General features: G+C 39.5%; 1 protein-coding gene across 1 annotated transcript; it reads right to left on the bottom strand.

Annotated features, from left to right (window-relative positions):
* Positions 1–7787: 7787 nt before the first annotated feature.
* On the bottom strand, positions 7788–11539 carry LOC148188098 (metabotropic glutamate receptor 7-like). Its single transcript, XM_088085352.1, has 3 exons — positions 11138–11539; positions 10010–10205; positions 7788–8929 (listed from the first exon to the last, which is right to left on the bottom strand). Exons 1-3 carry the CDS (start codon positions 11276–11278, stop codon positions 8844–8846), a joined length of 423 nt encoding a protein of 140 aa, XP_087941478.1. The 5' UTR covers positions 11279–11539; the 3' UTR covers positions 7788–8843.
* Between the last annotated feature and the right edge of the window lie 6498 nt (positions 11540–18037).

The following is an 18037-nucleotide window of genomic DNA, read 5'->3' as shown; positions in this document are numbered from 1 at the left end:
GCAGGAGTCAAAAGATAGCGAAGATGAAATATATATGTCTTGCTTTTTTCCTTTGTCAGTTCGCTGTGATCAGAGAGAATGGAGGTGGAGGATTTGTCATATGTTTGAACAGCAAATCTAACGTCTTCGATTGTTTTCTATACCATAGCGCCACTTTTTTTTATCCTATCCAATTATGCATGACATTGTATATTTAAGACATGTTTTCTGTTGTTCCACAGTTGAAAAAATGCTGAGAGGATTCTTTTTTTTTTAATTATGTGCCTGGCTGGGCTTTGTTGGTAGCTCTGCATGCATAATTTATCCTGACATATAGAGATACAATGATAAAGGACAGCACAATGTGGAAGATGACAGGGAGAGAAATAAAATACTTCTTTTTTAGCATTGTGGAATCTTACTGTTTCTGATGTAAACCGAAGTTAACAGAGCCTTTGAGTTTTGACATAAAGTCATTACTTTGTGTGTGAACATGTCGTATATTGAGCGGGGCCTCTTTATTCTACGTGGCTGCTAAGATTTGACAATATGCTCACACAATTTCAGTGTGTACTTATTTTGAGCATATGGGAACAAAGCTCCTGGTCATTTTTTGCAGACTGTTAGCACACTGTGCTTATTGAGTCAGGAACTGTGCTGAATATAAAATGTGAGAAATAACAAACAACAAAGAGATATTTGATTGTACAGTCACATACGGCATAACACCTGCCTAAAAACCTCCCTATTACACCAAAATCCACTTCTACTGCAGAATTTTGGAAAATAAACAGATAAAAGTGGTGGAGGAAGGTTTCTTATAGTACGAACTGTGTAAATAAACAAAACTAAAAGCTGCAGAGGCAATGCAATTAATAAGCACTTCTGCCTCTAGTGATCTTCATGAACATGTAATTTTCATCATCGCTTTGATGGCCGTAGCGGAGCAATCTTTGATGCAAGTAATCAGTTTGGCTTGAGGAGCAATTCATCTTTGACAATATTAAGACTCAGACATACACTTTGGGAAATTTGTTCCGTCTCTCAGAGATCCTGATTCTTAACCTGCGTGAGATATTTGGTGTTTGTCAAAGTATTAGCATAACTTAAGTCTCAGCATGTAAACAACATGTTTGTTTATTTTACTCTTTACGGCCTGGAGCGTGAAAAGGATCTTTCACAACTTGTCATCTTTTCACTGTGACGTGAAAAAAAAAAGAATCTCACATTTGATCAGGAGGTGTATCCATCTCCCTGACAAATCGTTTCTATCACTGGGGTGCATACCCAAGGTGTAGTAAATTGTAAACAACAATCAATGTGTTGACAGCGTTTCTAACACTTGAGTGGTTGAGTGGTTCTCAACTGTTGCAGGGTGCTCAACCCGTCATGGTTCAGCTGACATCGACCAGCATCCCCCTCGGCACATTTGTGACTGAACATGAGAAGTACATGTAAATATCCTCATTCTGGTCCCCGAGCCTGCTGAATGGAATATAAACTAAACAGGGAAGCAGCTGCGGCTCTTGACATTTGCAGCAAGAGCACAATTTAGTAAGAGACGCATCTGATGCCTTTACAAAGATGAACAAAACAGCAGAAATCAGACTGCTTCAATACTACATAAGCTGCTTGAGTGGTACTTGCAGGGATGGAGAGAGTATAAGATTACAATTATAATCATGCTTAAACGATGATATATGATAAATTACATCTTTAGGTTACTAATGGGACTGTAAGATTTACAAAAACTAGAATTACTGCCTTGAGCTTGTATGCCTGTGTGCATTAGTTTAGCTGCACATCCTTCACACAATCAGCACAGCTTCAAGGTGGACACCCAAGGTTTGTGTCGCCAATTCAGTATTTGTCCGAATGTTTCCCCTTCAGTTCCTGAGTTATGGTGTTGAATATCACCTTATATACCTTTTGGGTATAAAATGACATCACTTCATCATTTTAACCTATTAAAATCGTTTTTGCCAAATATGAAGAAATTCCTCAAGGTGTTCTTCAGATATCTCATGTACAAGAATGGGATGAAAGAACGGACATAAAGACAACCCGAAAACATAATGCCTACAGTCATGGCTATTTCTGGCGCAGAGACATAAAAATACTACAATTATTTTGACAGATATTGCAATTGTGATCTGTACTGGAAATGAGAATTTGTGCATTACGTTTTCATTGAAGAAAGAAAAAAACTATAAAATTGATGATAATATGATTTTTGCTGGAGTCTGAAACAAATAATCATGTTTTCTTGACATCTAGAACATAATGTGTAGACCAGGGCATTTCTGTAGCACCACAGTGCTTCATTTATAATGTGTTGTGAAATATTTCACCTTTATCAAAAAAAAAAGTGCAGCTCCTGTGATCTGAATACTGCACTTGGCCAGCACTGGGCCTGTTCTTTATTTATCAGAGGAGGGAGGTAACTGGGGTGTTTATTGTTTTTCAAACTTGACACCCCTCCGAAACTACAGATATTTTTCCTTGAGCCTCCCTAAGTGACTGGGGAAAATGCTCCCTTAAATAGGCCATTACCATTTTTTTTTTAAATATACTTACACCAAATTAAGGTAAATGTTCTTTAAAACTCATAACTCAGGTTTTGTTTTTTTTTTTACTTGCCTTTCAAACTTGCAGGAGGTTTTTTGAGCTCCAAGGATATTTGTAATAAATACAAAATATACCCATTTAAAGTTTTATGTCCTTCCCCTAAGCCAAAACAAAAACATAAGGCTTTTCCCAGTGCTCAAAAAATATTAAACATGCTTCCCCTGAGTATAAGTAATATTAAATGCCATCATACACAAGTCAAAACAGCGTCACACCACAGACCCTGATGTCCAAACCAACAGAGTAAAGTCAAAGATGACACTTTGCAGCCAAATATTTATCGATTATAAATATACAACTGCCTCCGTCTATGTGGCCTTGCACATAAGAGATAAAACTCAATCAGACAAAAACGACTGACAGTAAACAAAAGTCTGTGTACACTACTGGTGGGTGCAACAAGCATTATTAAGCAAATGAAAAACAATCTGCTAATAGTAAAATAAAATCTACTGGTACAGGAAACAGCACAGAGATGTAACGTATGATAAAGAATTAGGCAATCACACGCACAAGCAAACGAGAAACTGTAAAGAGCACACACACAAACGCGTGTTGCTGAGTCAGTGGTTGCAGTTACAATTATCTGAGTTTGTTGTTCTACTCACCGTCAGCCTGAGTCACAGTGCGCTCCTCAGCTAGTTGGACCTACGTGGCGCTGTCACTTTGGGGATTATTATCGCAGACAGCAGAAAGTCCTAACGCACCTCACTGAAGGTGAAAAAGTTCCCGAGAAAAAGTGCTCAGAAGCTCCATCATGAGCAGATAAACATTTAGCATTTTTTCCAGCGTGCACCTGCGGGTGTGTTTGATTTGGGTCACTAGCTGCTTGCCATGTGGTGCATGAAACAAGTGATCGATTGAGGATGAGGATGCGACGTTGTTTTTTTGCCCACTATATTTAGGTATAATATTACTAACCTTAAATCACAATTACATCATGTGCTCTTTCATTGCATCGATGGGCACTGTTTGTACTTTAGACTGCCAAATGTCAGCCCACGCGAACCACGCCGCAGGTGAACCGGCATCTTTGCAACACGTTTCTCTCGCTCTGTTCCGGCTGTGGGCGTGGTTACGACAGTGGGCGTGGTTACAAGGGCTCGGCCATCCTAGTGCACTAGGATAAACTCTCTCTTAAAGGGCTCTGGACCCCAGCTGAACTGCGTGTGGTCTGGACAGCGCTCAAGAGCACGCGGCCGCAGCAGGGGGCGGTCACAAAAAGCTACGATCAATCGGACAGATGTCTGACTTTTCCAGCAGCCTTCAGTCTGTACAAGAATCACAGAAGCACCAACTTCCTGTTAGATTGGATTCCTATTTATTCAGATCTTTTCATATCTTTTCAGTTCTGTTCATCAGTCTGTTTATAGTCTCCAATTATTGTATTGATGGACAATGTAAACTTTTCAAATATTATGTTGGCGATGTGGTTCAATTCAATTCAATTGTAGGCTATTTATAAAGCCCATTATCACAAAGCGCAGTTTGCCTCAGAGTGCTTTACAGCTTTCGACATCCCTCTGCCATTAGACCCTCACATTGTCTAAGGTAAAACTCCCCCCCTCCTCGAAAAAACCCAGGGGAAAAAACGCCTTCATTTACATGAATTCTTATCAGCATTATATCATTTTGCTGCTGTATATACATCCGCTGAGCGATTCTGTCTTCCTCAAACTACATCAACAAATCAAAACCATCATAAAAATACAATCATAACAATAACTGACAGTGTCCCAGTCTCAGTCTAGTTATGATTACAGTTTTTCTTCTGTCCCTGCCAAGATAACATTGTGATGTATTTACACTATTCTGAATCAAAAAGTATTTGCGACCCTTCCATTCAGTTTCCCACTGTCTCTGCCACTCTGCTGTTGTGGCTTCATTGATGATTGACTGACACTCAAAAAACCTCAATACAATGTCTCTTTTGAATGCCATCTTAGCTGCCTTGTCTGCTGTCTCATTTCCATTGATCCTGACATGGGCAGGTACCGGTACCCAGAGAAAACCCACCACTTCTCCAGCCTGTTCAATTCTACACACAAATTAAAGCTGCAAGCAGCAATGAAAAGGCCCTCGCACCCCCACGCAAGTCGAGGCTATTGGCGAGGAGTGACGCAATCATCCATTTCAGTGAAAGTCGGAAAAAGTACGCAGCGAGTTTAAACCCTTGAGCGAGATATTTGACATAGTGAATTACTTCCTTTGGACACACAAAATCTACATCATCTTGGTCTACATCATTTGTAGAACAAAACATGTAAATTTTATCAATCAAAGGATAGTTGTGGCACGAGGCGTACTTCCTGTTGCCAGTAGGTGGCTCGGTGAGTGTCATATTAAAGGACATGTTGATGTGTTAAGGGCTGCAGCCTGACCACAACTATGAAATCTGGGGCCAATCGGTTGTATAAAGTGAAGTTACAACAACTACCTTTGTGGCGGCCACCACGGTGTCTCCATGGCAACAGCGTTCATGGAAAACCTATACTTCAGAGGGAGGCATCATTAAGGTCTTAAACGTTTTGTCACCAGATTTGAAGTCAATCGGATAAAATCTGTAGGAGCAGATCATCAAAGAAGAAAGCATGTAATTTCCATGACATTTCATGTTGCCAGTAGGGGGCGCTATAAGTAATGGTTACGGTTGTCATGTAAATGTGTTCAGGGCACAACTGTCATCAAACATGTTAAGTTTGGTGCAGACTGGACCATGTCCCTCAGAGTTATAAACTACTTCCTGGTTAATGGCGAGACATGGAAATGTTTGGCCCAGTAACAACCACACGGTGTGACGAAAACTCACAAAACTAATAACTTTTGATGTCCCAGGCCTTCTGAGAGGATGTTTAAATTTTGAAGTGAATCGGATGAAATCTGCAGGAGAAGATCGAAAAATTGCAACCCCTGAAAATGGCCAAAAATGCACAAAAATTGCACATTTAATTCAAAATGGCCGACTTCCTGTTGGGTTTAGGGTATGGGTCCAAGAAGCTTTTTTGTTGTAGGTCTTGGGCTGTTACACATGCCTCCCAAGTTTTGTAGCTCTAAATGAAATGTACCGCAGGGGCTGCTTTGTTGAAATCTGTAGGGGGCGCTACAGAGCCACTTTTGCACATCAGTGCAAAAGACATCACATTTTAGGACTCCTGAGTTTTGGTGCATGCCTTGCCCCTCAAAAAGTGCTTCCAGTTTTACGGTGAATAACGCGTAACTTTGGCAACAGCGTTTCATGAAAACTCAAAAGTGTAATTTTCGTGTATCATGAAGGTCTTTACAGTATTTTAATTGAATAAGAGATCAATTAAGTTAACCTGTTACAGGGGACGAATCAAAGGGTAAAAAAAGTAACTCCCTGCTACCAATAGGTGGCGCTATGACTACCATTCAAAAATTCACTGCAGATGTCTTCAGGCCTGGACTCTTATCAAATTTGTGAAATTTTATAAAGATCTGGCCATCTGGGGCGAAGTTACAACAGTTTTTGATGTCATGACAAAACATCGAAATTGTCCACCCGACTTCGGAACTATCAGGAACAATTTAAACAGTTTAAAAACCTCGGAGCACCACCCATTAAAATAGAAAGGTTGATAGCCCATTTTACCTTATAAATTAATCTAGTCTCATAATGTGAAATTTGCTACAGAGTTTTTTTTCCAGGTGTACAGGGACCTGACATTATACACACACACATCACAAGATCAAGTGTCTTTATGAATGAAAACTTTATTAAACTACTCACTACACAGCAAAACTACTCCTAAAACTACAAATGAATGAGTTCAATCATCAGTAGGGATAAATGATGAAACAGTGAATACAGCAAAGACACCAAGTGCATAAAATGACTAAATGAACAACAAACTAATAAATGAAGCAACAATAAAAATGAGGGGATGAAAACCAGTGAGGAACTGAATTAGATGTGACATCTGGACTTGATCAGGTGCACTGAAATAGTGCAAGATGATCAAGCAGATGAAAAGTTAAGATTAAAGAAAAGGCAATGTCAAGCATCGATCAACAGTATAGAGGCAGCCTGTCCCATAAAACATTGAGGTAAAAGATAAAGAAGAGGCCTGATCAGAGAATAACCCATAATTGTATTAATGGGAGATCCTAACTTAAGTCTAACACTTCCTATGTGCCGCTGTCATTTAAGAGCATCAACCCCATAACAGCACAGGAAAGATCGTTTCAGCTTCCTCAGAAGTCTCGATGCCAGGGAAACGGTTCGCTCTGGAAAGTTGGAGTGTGGCCTTTGTGAGGACGGGCAGCTCGGTTACGCTCGTGCGGTTCCGGTGGCTGGCCTCGGCTGGTTTGAACGTTGCAAACTTGGCTTGAGTTTGATTCGTCCATCTCTCTCTGTCCATGAACAGCTGGATCATCTTCTGACACCTCATGTGGCTGAGATGAGATCATGATGACAGCTTATCAGGCTTCGTCTCATTCGAAGTCTCTCTTTGTCCCACAGGCTCTCTCGTGCAAAATCCTCTGGTTCTAAATTGTCATTTAGAACACGCAGCACGGGCTGTTTCCAAATTTCTCTCTTTTAAGGTAGATAAACAGCAAAAAACTCCTCCCTTCTATCACTTTAACTGTCTAGATCTAATTTTTTCCTAAAGTGTTGATAAAGTTCATCACAGGCCTTCAAATCTTCAATATTTGAAACCATGATGCTCTCCTCTACTGATCAATACCGCACATTTACGAGAAAACCAAATAATTATTTGGCAGATCATTAACGAAGTAAAACAGTATTAACCACGTTTAACAAACATAAGAAATATGTGTGAAAATAGGTAAGTGTAATACCACGGTGTCAAAACACTCTGATATAATTAAAGATTGTTAAAGATCCTATTTGAGTAAAGGTATACAAGTACTTAATCGAAATATAACAAAGTATGAAAGTACTTAATATGACCGAAGGTCTATCAAAGAAAAGCTATAACTAGAAAATCATAAGTTGCATGATTACAAAGCAATATAGCATCTGCACACAACAGTGTAAAGGAGGGATAATTAAGATACAGACAGAGGAGATGCATATCAAAATGCAAGTCTGTACTAAGAGTCTGTCCATTCAGTGTGTAGCACGCTGCTGACAGGAGGTTACGAAAGGTCACACCCCTCCACACACCCACACACACACACACACACACACACACACACACACACACACACACACACACACACACACACACACACACACACACACAGGCACAGCTGGTGTTTGTGAGTTTGGCCTCAAAATCGGCAGGTGAGCAAAGTTCCAGTTCTGTAGGTATGAGACCTCCACACAACATTTCAAAGTACGTTTTACTTTGAGTATGAAAACCAATTAATGTGGTCCTCTTTTACAGTCTGGAGATATTCTGGTATGTCACATGTTGGTTGTGCAACAAAGACATAAATTGTCGGTTTCTATGATGTAGAGATCTCCTGATGTCTCCTTGAGTCTTTGCAGGAGCTCAGTTGACAGCTCCTTACTCCAAATGAGTTGTAAGTTAACTCAAACTGTTGTTCGGGCAATAAAATCTGTCATAATTTAGTTCTGCTTACGAGAGTCGTAAGTTCAACAAGGCAGTTAGGTCCATTAGCTGACCCCGAGATTCATCTGAGGAATCTCTAAAGGAAGTTTCAGTTTTGGGTAGGCATTTGAATATCTTCTTATTAAGAGTTGTCCTCGTCATCCACTACAATGATCAAAACTGAATATGTAAATATAACTTAGAGACTGTTTATTATTATTTACAGGGAAGGGGGGAGGGACTTAGGAGTTCTATTTTGGATTAGGAGAGGGACATACAACTTTGAACGGCTGCATTTTTAAAAAAAATCTATTTTACATTTTCTTGTCTATTTTAAAAGAAAACATTTTTCAGATTTTTTTCCCCCAAGGATTTTGTCATTTTTTAATTTTTCTTGTTAATTTTTTGGTAATATTTAAGGAAAACATTTTGGAGGTTTTATATTTTTGTTTTTAAAAAAATCCGCCCTGGGGTTAGTGCTCGGGCTCTCATAATCATTCTTTCAATTTTAATAGGGGTGCTCGGCGCTAAACATGTTAGCAATTTTAAGAGGGCCTTTGCTTCACCGGCCAAGAAAAAAAAAACAACCTTCTGCATGAAAGCCAGTACCGTGAGGATGTGCTTTTGTCGTCCATCATCTGAACATTGTAGTTTGATCACAGCAGACCCTCATCCATAACACCGGCCATTGCATCATCACAGAGCGGAGGAGAGGTGGAGTCGTCTTTTCCTACGTCCTGATGAAGTCTCCCTCACATCTTTCCTTGACCTCGTGATGTTTTCTGTGGAGAAGAAGGAAAAGTGGAAAGGAGATTATTCGAACTTTTTGACCGCAGCCGAACACTCTCTACCACTTTAAATAGAGAGCGTTTGCGGTCCCTACTGGGCAATCAAGTCAATTTTATTTTTAAAGCCCATTAAGCCCATTTAACAGGGGAAGAAAAAGGAAGAAAGCTCAGGAAGAGCGGCAAAGGATGATGAGGGATCCCTCTTCCAGGACGGACAGACGTGCAATAGCTGTCGTAAGTATGTAAAAATGTTGTGTCCCGGGGGAGGCACTCTCAACACTAACTGGCTGAGGCATCACAGTCTTATCAGATCTAGCTCAAATGAAACAAAAGCTAGTAAAAGTCTAGAGACTCTCCCCTAGAGGGCAGATAGATAGATTGATTCTTAATTGTCTGTCTCGAGTAAAAACTCGAAAAGAAATTAATCATTAAAACAAATTAATTTCTGTAACCTGTGCCATTTACTGCCTTTTATTTAAGGCGGGGACATGGGGACAACAGGCGGAGCAGAGCACTCCAGACGTCCCTCTCCCCAGCAACACTTTCCTCCTTCATGGCCCCCCGAACCCCCGAGTTTTTGCTTTGGCAACTGCCTCAGCTGCAGCCTTCAGGCCAACCGGTGCAGTCTAGGAAAATACCTCTCTGTTGGGTTTCCACCAGCAGGTGTGTAGGTTGCTGTCAGACCCCACTGGTGTCTACCCGCAGTGCCTAAAACAAAGTATTTATTTTAGTATGCGCGGCTGCTTGCAAAGACAGGCACCGGCAACCTTCGGACCACAGCTTTTAGCAAACTTCCACAATGGAGGTACTGAACATGGACCACTTGGATTCCATGTCCACATCCTCCCCCGGGATGCACGGGATATAGCCCCTCAGGAGGAACTGATGATGCCAGGGGTCAGCACGCCCAGGTCACCCTCCCGGCTGCCCAGCCCTGATTCCGACCCTGCGGGCCACTGGCCCGCTGGGTGATGACAGCATGTTACTTATTCAGGGTAAGCCCGACTGGGCCCTGTGGCCCTTCAGCTAATCCCTAAAGATACTGCAGAAGTAGAGAAGCGTCTTTCAACCTACCGTTGAAGCTGACGCTACGGATGTAACTGAGCAGTTTCCTCCCTCCTGTCAGGTCCATCTCGGGGCAGATGTTGGAGTTTTTGGGACACAGGTCCCTCTGCATGTTGTGGAGAGCGTGGGCCATGACGCACACCACATCAATCACAAACTGGACCTTCCCCTCCTGCTCATACTGGGAATCGTTGCCGATACGCTCCTGAACAGAGAGACACACACAGAGAGGACAGACAGAGGTATTATTGACAGGGAAAATTCACTTTTCCTCATTCTTATAGAGCTCCCCCAATCCCACAGACAAAATAGTGACAAAAAGTTGATACTGAAAAAGGAGTGGGAATAAAGTGTCATGGAAATAATAATAATAATAATAATAATAATACTAATAATAATAGTGACATGAAGATTGTCACCGACTTCTGGAAAACCTCCTGCTCAACCTCCCCGGCTCTAAGGGCTCACTTGTTGAAACGGTAAGGTGCTACAACTACCCAAGAACAGCGACTGACACCCTTAACTTTTACCTTTTAATAAAATGTAATTATAACCAGCCTGGAATATGTCAATAATTTGCAGCAACATTTATTGGGACAGTACACGTAGTGGAAACAGCATGTATTTTTTTCCATGTGCAAAATATGGTTAAAAAGATGTCATCAGGTAGAAAATAGTTAAACAGACAAAGGCAAAAGCCCAGAATGACACCCAGAAATAATACAATGCAATGTTTTTATGCTTTAATGGCTGTAGGATCAAAAATTGCAGTTTGAATGGGTTTCAATTGTTTGTTTATTTTGCACTTAAGGGTATGAATTTAAGCATTTTGTTTATAAAGTGTATTTTTAAACTTATTGTTTGAAGCTGAGCTGGAAATACCAAGATTATAGAAACGTACATACCATTCCCAAAATGTAACCAAAATGCATAAACACAGCCAAAATTATCAAAAAATGAAGAATTTAAAGCGCATTGCATGCACCGAGCAGTCCCGAAGGGGTTAACACAATAACCAAGCAGACATGGGGGTCTGAAACACAAGCACCAACAAACAACGCCATTTTTGAAACACCAGATAGCCAGCATCTATAACAAGCCTTTACAGAGACAAATAATTCATATGAAACAACTTACCGACGATGTTTTCATCCGGCGGCTGTTAGCTTTAATCCAATTCAGCAAAAGTGACACCAAGTGCACTGGAGTCAATGTGAAATGTCCACAGTGTCTAATATTTGAACACGAAAACTCCCAAATATTCCCCAAACTGTCCATGGCGATGTCCTCTCTCTCTGCTTTAGCGCAATTCAAAGCTCCGACTTGAACTTTTCCCTCATGTTAGCTAACACACGGCTAACTTTAGCTAGCTTACCCGCTACATAAAACACATCCACCTGCGCTTCAAGTTCCCCAGACACGATCCGGACTGACGTCGGTGATGATAATTTTGCCTCCGTTTGATTTTAAATCGACTTTAGACTTTATTTTTGGGCGTTTTTACCGAGTAGCAGCAGCGAAGCAAAGGGACGTAAACAGAGATTTGAAAACTTCCGTTAGTCGCGTCGTCATGTCACAAATGGGCGGGGCCCCTTTAAGGGGGTACTGCCGCGCCGGAATCAACGACAGCAGCTGAGGAAGCCCTTCACGGCAACCTTACACCGCTCAGTGCTCCCAACTAAGAATCTGAACACATGACTGATCTCTTTGGTCGCACTTCCTCCACCCACCGTAGCTCTCATGTAATAGCAATCAGCTCTGTTGTATAAACAGAACCTCTCAAACAGCGGCATGAGCAGCTTCCTCCTCCATTGTCCAATCGCCCCCTTCAGTTACATTAAAGTACATTAGAATTATGTACATGCATAACTGTCCATACCAAAGGTACAAATACACTGAGAAAATAATCAAAGGAATAATAATAGAAATAAAGAAAAAGTAACCTAATATAAATCCAGAATAACATATCATAACTTCATTTTGGAGTCCACCCACCTCTGAATATGGAATTTTACCAATACTAAAAGTATTCTTGCAAAAAAAAAATCCCACTTAAATACTTTCGAAAATGTGTTTATCCTGTTGTCTAATTGAATTGTTTAAACATCCAACCAAAATATTCTGGTATGCAAACAGTAATATATATATATATATATATATATATATACACACACACACACACACATATATATATATATATATATATGTGTGTGTGTGTGTGTGTGTGTATATATATATATATATATATATATATATATATATATATATTTTTTTTTTTTAAAGGTCAGAATGTGCAAGAATAATTAATATCAAGTCTAAAACTTTCAAATGTCTTTTTTTGCGGGAAATACTGGATTTAAAATTAAAGGAAATTTCTCTAACTTTATTGTTAAGACAAAATTTGTCCCAAACCAGCCGAATCCACCAGGCCAGTATTACAAAAAAATAAAACAAAATAAAATAAAAAATCCCCTGTGGTCAAAAAAACATTGCCCTTATAGATCACCATTGTAAACGAGATGTCTGTAAAAGTATTGACGGGACAGCTTGAAATGCAAACAAGTTCAATTATGAATCTTTCTAGTTTTTGATCCATGGTGATTTAATACATGCACAACTTTGTTCAAATTCTGTGACATCTTCACAGTGGGAGAAACATTACTGCACATATTCAGTTGGCAGTGTATTGCAGAAATAAACCTGCAAACTAGAAAACTTTTTTGGTGTGTATGAGCAACTTCTTTTGAATTTATAGGCACCATCTTTGGTTTGCTGTCTAGGTATTATTGAAATCTATGTGCTCCACCCCAGAAAAAAAGCACATTTTGTATTTTATTGTTTATCATAAAAAAACAGTACAGCCATATAGTAGACCTATACAAATATGCAATATATATAACCTACTGTATAATTTATACATGCAGTGCATTTTTAGCATGCTTATTGATTGGGGGGATGTGTCTTCCCATATATATATTGTAATTAATGCCTCTTCTCTTCTCTTCTCTCCTCTCCTCTCCTCTCCTCTCCTCTCCTCTCTTCTGTCTAGTCTGCACTTCTCTCTTTCCACAAACAGCTCACATGCCTGCCCTTAATACAAACACTCCCTTGTTACAACATCATCAGCTCCTCTCATGGAAAAAACACATCACACTGAACCCAAGGCGCAAGTGTCGACCAAAGTGACACAGGCGGAGGAATGTGTATGTCTGCAAGCTGCTACTGTACGGTATGTAACCACACAGAGGAGACAGACAGACAGACAGACAGACAGACAGGGAGAGAGAGACAGAGGCTCTTTCCGCTGGTCTCTGTTTATGCTGGCACTAAGCAAACCACTTGCCTTGCAGAGCAATGGCAGGAACCAATCTCCTTAAAGTAATTTGCAATCACTGTGGCTGAAAAGGCCTTTCGCATCAATGAGCTTTTGTGAGACATTTCATTTCAAAGTTGAAATGAAATGCTATGGTAGAAATATTTGCTGCCAAATTTCAGGCAGCAGCCTTCTCATACTCTCATTTGATTTTGATGAATAAACACTTGAAAAACATTTTCTTTTCCCTTCTACATTCGGCCTTTGAGGGAGGAATGACATTCCCAAAGTGGTGAAGTGTTTGTTTGAACAGATCCTATCTTTTATCTGTATCTCTCTGTGTGATTAAATGATGTAATGTGCTGTTTGTATCTTTTCCATACCCTTTTAGCAGCTGTGTTAAACTGCTTCCTGCCCAGACAACCAGTGAGCTGTTGCCGTCTGCAGATTATGAGATACTGATTTGGGAAACTGTTGTGAGACCAGACGGCAAACAGTCATCAGTCCCCCACAAGTACAGTTGCTCAATTCAGTATGATGAAAGTGTTGCACTGTGAGAGCACTGCGGCTCTGGTTGGAGAAAAGAGAGTGTCAGCACTCACTGAGCAGTTTTATTGTGCGGCGTCATCCAAGTTTCTGAAGAGATTCATAATGTGAACTCAAACTGAGAAAACTCCATCTGCAGATCAACACGTTGTTGAAAACTCTGGAGAAAAAGTGAAGTTTTTCTAACGTTTGTGAGAAGCAGAGATCATTAGTCTGCTGGTGTAAAAAGAAAGCGGAGTGGCTGGCATGCAATATTGACAACACTCCTGAGAGGGCAAATCTTTTTGTCTTGACTTTTTCTCTAGCACCACAAATAGGTTGATGCTTTTGTTTCAGAGTTAATATCTGGACAACTATTGGATAGACTGTCATAAAATGTGGTATAACTTTTCCTATCTTTTCATTTAGGTCAAGGAAAGGCAACTTGATGCTCCGAGCCTCTTTCCAGTGGCTCCCTGTGGCCTTGACAAAGAATCATTGGAAATTAATTATTTTTTTAAAACAATTTTACTTTTCATTTAGTATTGTTTTAGGTCCACAGTCATTCTTACATTTTCCAAATGTAGCCTATACACAAAATATTATTTATTTATTCATTTAACATTTCTTCAATTAGGACTTTCTCCCGCTGTTGGGGATGGTTTGTAGGGGGCGTGTCGTGTAGGCTTCAAACTGAGCGTAGCTGCAGCTATATGAGTCTCGATCATCCACAGATCATTTGAGTAATTTTATAACCATTTGAACCATTTTGGCCTCATGCACCACTGAGCAAGGAACGAACAGCCCCCACTGGGTTCAAGGCCGTATCCAGTTCTCTTAATACATCCATTCAACAGACAAATTTTTTGGCTGCTGTTTGTCCAGAAATGTCTCTTTTGATAGTAAAGGTAGCTGACCCCTGATCTAGGGCCATAATCACTTGGTAAATTTAATTAGGGCACATTATACCAAATACTTGGGAACACTAATGAAATCCACTGGACTCCGCTGATGCTAACATGCAAAACTGAGATGATGAACAGGGGACACATTGACTGCAAAACATCAGCATATTATAAATGTCACTGCTATGGACTTACAAGTGACTGTAATTTCCCCTCGTGCCCTTACGGCTGTGAAGACATCTCTTTAAAGACTTTCTGTGTAACTGATGGGTGAGAAAATCATTCAGTTTAAACCCAACTGAAGCTAATATGAGGCTGCAGCAGTTTAAGGTTGCATTCAGGATTTCTGCACATTTTCCATTTCAAAATTCCACAGTTTCCCAGACTTTAACCCCGCAGAGCCTGGATGGACATCATTTTTCTTGTGCTGCATTCAGATGCCTTTAACAACCATTATAACCTCTGAAACCTGAGAAAACTGATTTCTTAAAAAAACAAAAAAAAACAAAACAAAAAAAAAACAACACGACAAAAAGGCAAGGTCATTTTTCTTGCTTCTTTTTTTTTCTCGCTACATGTTTCAAGGTAAGTTTTTAAAAAACTTTTTTACTAATTTCTGGGTTATTTTGTGTTAAGTTGTTCTTCCCATGTGTTATGTTTTTTTTAAAGAAATCAAGCCAATTTGCTAAGATTTCAAAGGGTTAAAAGCCATTAAAATACTCTGGGTTTTTTTTCTTTTAAAAATTTCAGAGGACAAAATAGTCTGTAAACAACTATACTTTGATATTGCCTTCCTTTTTTTTTTTTTACACTTATCCAGACCTGAAAATCAATAAAATCTGTACTGCGCAGGAACTCTGTAGACTGAAATGTCACAAGGAAGAAAAGTGTGATTTTGTTCTTTAAGAGATCTCTCATAAGAAAGGGATGTCAGTGTTTAGCTCGGAGTAGTACGGCCTCTCAGAGATACGACCATGTCGGTAGACTTTCAGTCTTGTTGTGTTTCCTCAAGATGGATCAATCCAGTGAAACAGCTGCACCACAGTGGTAGTTCAAATACATAAATCCCCTCCTGGAATTCCCATGATAAATGTTCAACGTCCGCCTCTGCAAAAAGGTACTGATTATTTTGTTCAGCCTGTTTCCCTTAAGACTCTAGAGAAAGACAATGTCTTCATGTAACAAAATTATTATTATTTATTTACTGTGTGAATGTGTGGCATGAATATGAATGAGCAGCTGTAATATTTGTCAGAGAATACAATTAGCAAAACAAAAATAGATTCATATACAGGTTTTTAAATTCCTCAGTGACTGTCCTTATTCTTGACCTTGAAAGTTTTGATTGAGGATGAACGGTATAAAACTTTATGGGTCATGAAGGCTTAAAAAGACATTTTTAGTGGATGCAAAATTTATGAGGAACGGGGACTATAGATCAATTCTGGCAGATCAGCAGAAATATTGATTGATGTGCTCCATCCTTGTCTCATAAAACAACAGTTTGCAATAAAAGTGTAAAAAAAAAAAGTAATTATGCAATAAAGTCAAAGTCAAAGCAGTATTAATAACCTTTGTCAGGTTTTTAGATTAAAAACAAGAGTTTGGTCATTAAGTCTCGCAGGACGGGGCAAACACACTTCATTCTTACTGACGTCTGATATAAACACACATCACATTGATTGATATGCACTGTCCCTGTCATATGAATGCAAAGCAGGAACAATATGGTCATTCAGGACGGCCAGCCATTGTTATTCTCCGGCTCGTCCTGCACACGCTAATGAGATGTGACAGCGTTTGCGGCACAGTGACAGCTGAATGTGACACAGCCAGCCAGCATCGGACTCAATAAACTCAGGGCACTAACTCGCTAATCGTTCACAGTTCAAACAAAACACACAAGCCTTTTTTTTTTTTTTTTTTTTACACTTTTTAAAAAAACATTTATGTTGTTATGACAGTGCTGCTATACACAAGAAAAGCTGCTACTCAAATTCTCCATAGGACATGAAATAAACAAATAAACAAACACCCCGGGCTGCTGCCCTGAGGTTTGAAAACAAAGTTAAATTGTATGCAGTAATTGGATAAAAAAATTGGATTTCTTGGTTCCCAGTTTAATTAAAATCTACTGTTTCCTGATTAATAATTGAGGTTACTACCAGAATCAGTGAAACAGGATTTTTGAAAAAATAACAACTGTATTATAACTGATAAGACTAAACTTGTTAATGTTCAACTTCAGTTCACTTAAAAACAACCAAAAGGCAGTTTTCTATTCGTCACTCCCCCACAGTCACACCAAACCTCAGCATCTCTGATGAATCTCTTAGTATAAAAACAGATAATAAGTTACTTTGGTATATGAACATTGTCTTTGCCCAAAGAAGTGTATATTGTCCAAGAGTTTAGACTAGTGTTGTAGTCAAGACCACATAAACTGAGACCAGTTTGGGGCCAAAACCAGAAAGTAACGAGACCGAGACAAGACCAAGACTTTAAAGGGGAACCACACCCATTTTCAAAATTTTTCCTATTGTCTAAGATAGTCCAAAATATTATTAAACATGAACAGCTCTCTCCCAAATCCAAAATCTAGAGTGCTGAAACTCCAATTTGTGATGTGATAAGGTATGAAGTCTGCTTCTGCTCCACTAACGATGAATCATGACGCTGAGAGTGTACAAACACATTTTCTGGTTAAGAATTGAGAATACTACAATATAATTAAGCTCATTTGGGTAAAAAAGGAATACAAAAATTCTTTGGGATCCACAAAAGGTCTCCTATTCCCCGTCCATGGAGCAGCTCCAGACTTAATACCCAATGACTTAACAAGTTTGAGATTTCCTCTGGTTTTCCGGCTTTGAGAGAGTGGCGCTCAAGTTCACAAATATTGACTGAAATTTCCTTAGCCATGACAATAACGAATTGGAATTCTTAATTTGGGTGGTGTTTCCCTCCAGAGGTTGAGACAGAGCGATGACCTGACCGTCATGAGTCTCGTACTGCATGTCAATAAAATGTGGAGCATGCAAACCAAAGGCACTCCAACTAATCTAAAAGATCCACATTCCCATAAAAAACCCACAGAAAACAAATGTGTATTTCCCTGTATTCACCTCCTTTATTGCCTAACTGTATATGTGTGTGTATGTATAAGCGTTCCACTAGAAACATCTTCAGAAATAAAATATGAAAATAATCATGCAAAGGTGAATTTTATGTATAGGTAATTTATCTTTGTTTTCTATGAGCGAGCAAATATAAACAAACACTAAGGAACTGAAA

This window comes from Plectropomus leopardus, chromosome 12 (genome assembly GCF_026936395.1).
Source record: "Plectropomus leopardus strain MGB_pleo_1.0 chromosome 12, ASM2693639v1, whole genome shotgun sequence".
NCBI lineage: Eukaryota > Metazoa > Chordata > Actinopteri > Perciformes > Serranidae > Plectropomus > Plectropomus leopardus.
This window is presented reverse-complemented; position numbering and strand designations above follow the sequence as displayed.

What these genes read in the sequence shown, in the direction of transcription:
- LOC148188098 (XM_088085352.1), bottom strand. Translation starts at nt 11,278, where the DNA reads ATGGACAGTTTGGGGAATATTTGGGAGTTTTCGTGTTCAAATATTAGA. An exon ending in GCCGGATGAAAACATCGTCG is followed by an intron (nt 10,206 to 11,137) that starts GTAAGTTGTTTC and finishes CTCTCTGTTCAG; the next exon opens with GAGCGTATCGGCAACGATTC. An exon ending in CCGTAGCGTCAGCTTCAACG is followed by an intron (nt 8,930 to 10,009) that starts GTAGGTTGAAAG and finishes TCTTCTCCACAG; the next exon opens with AAAACATCACGAGGTCAAGG.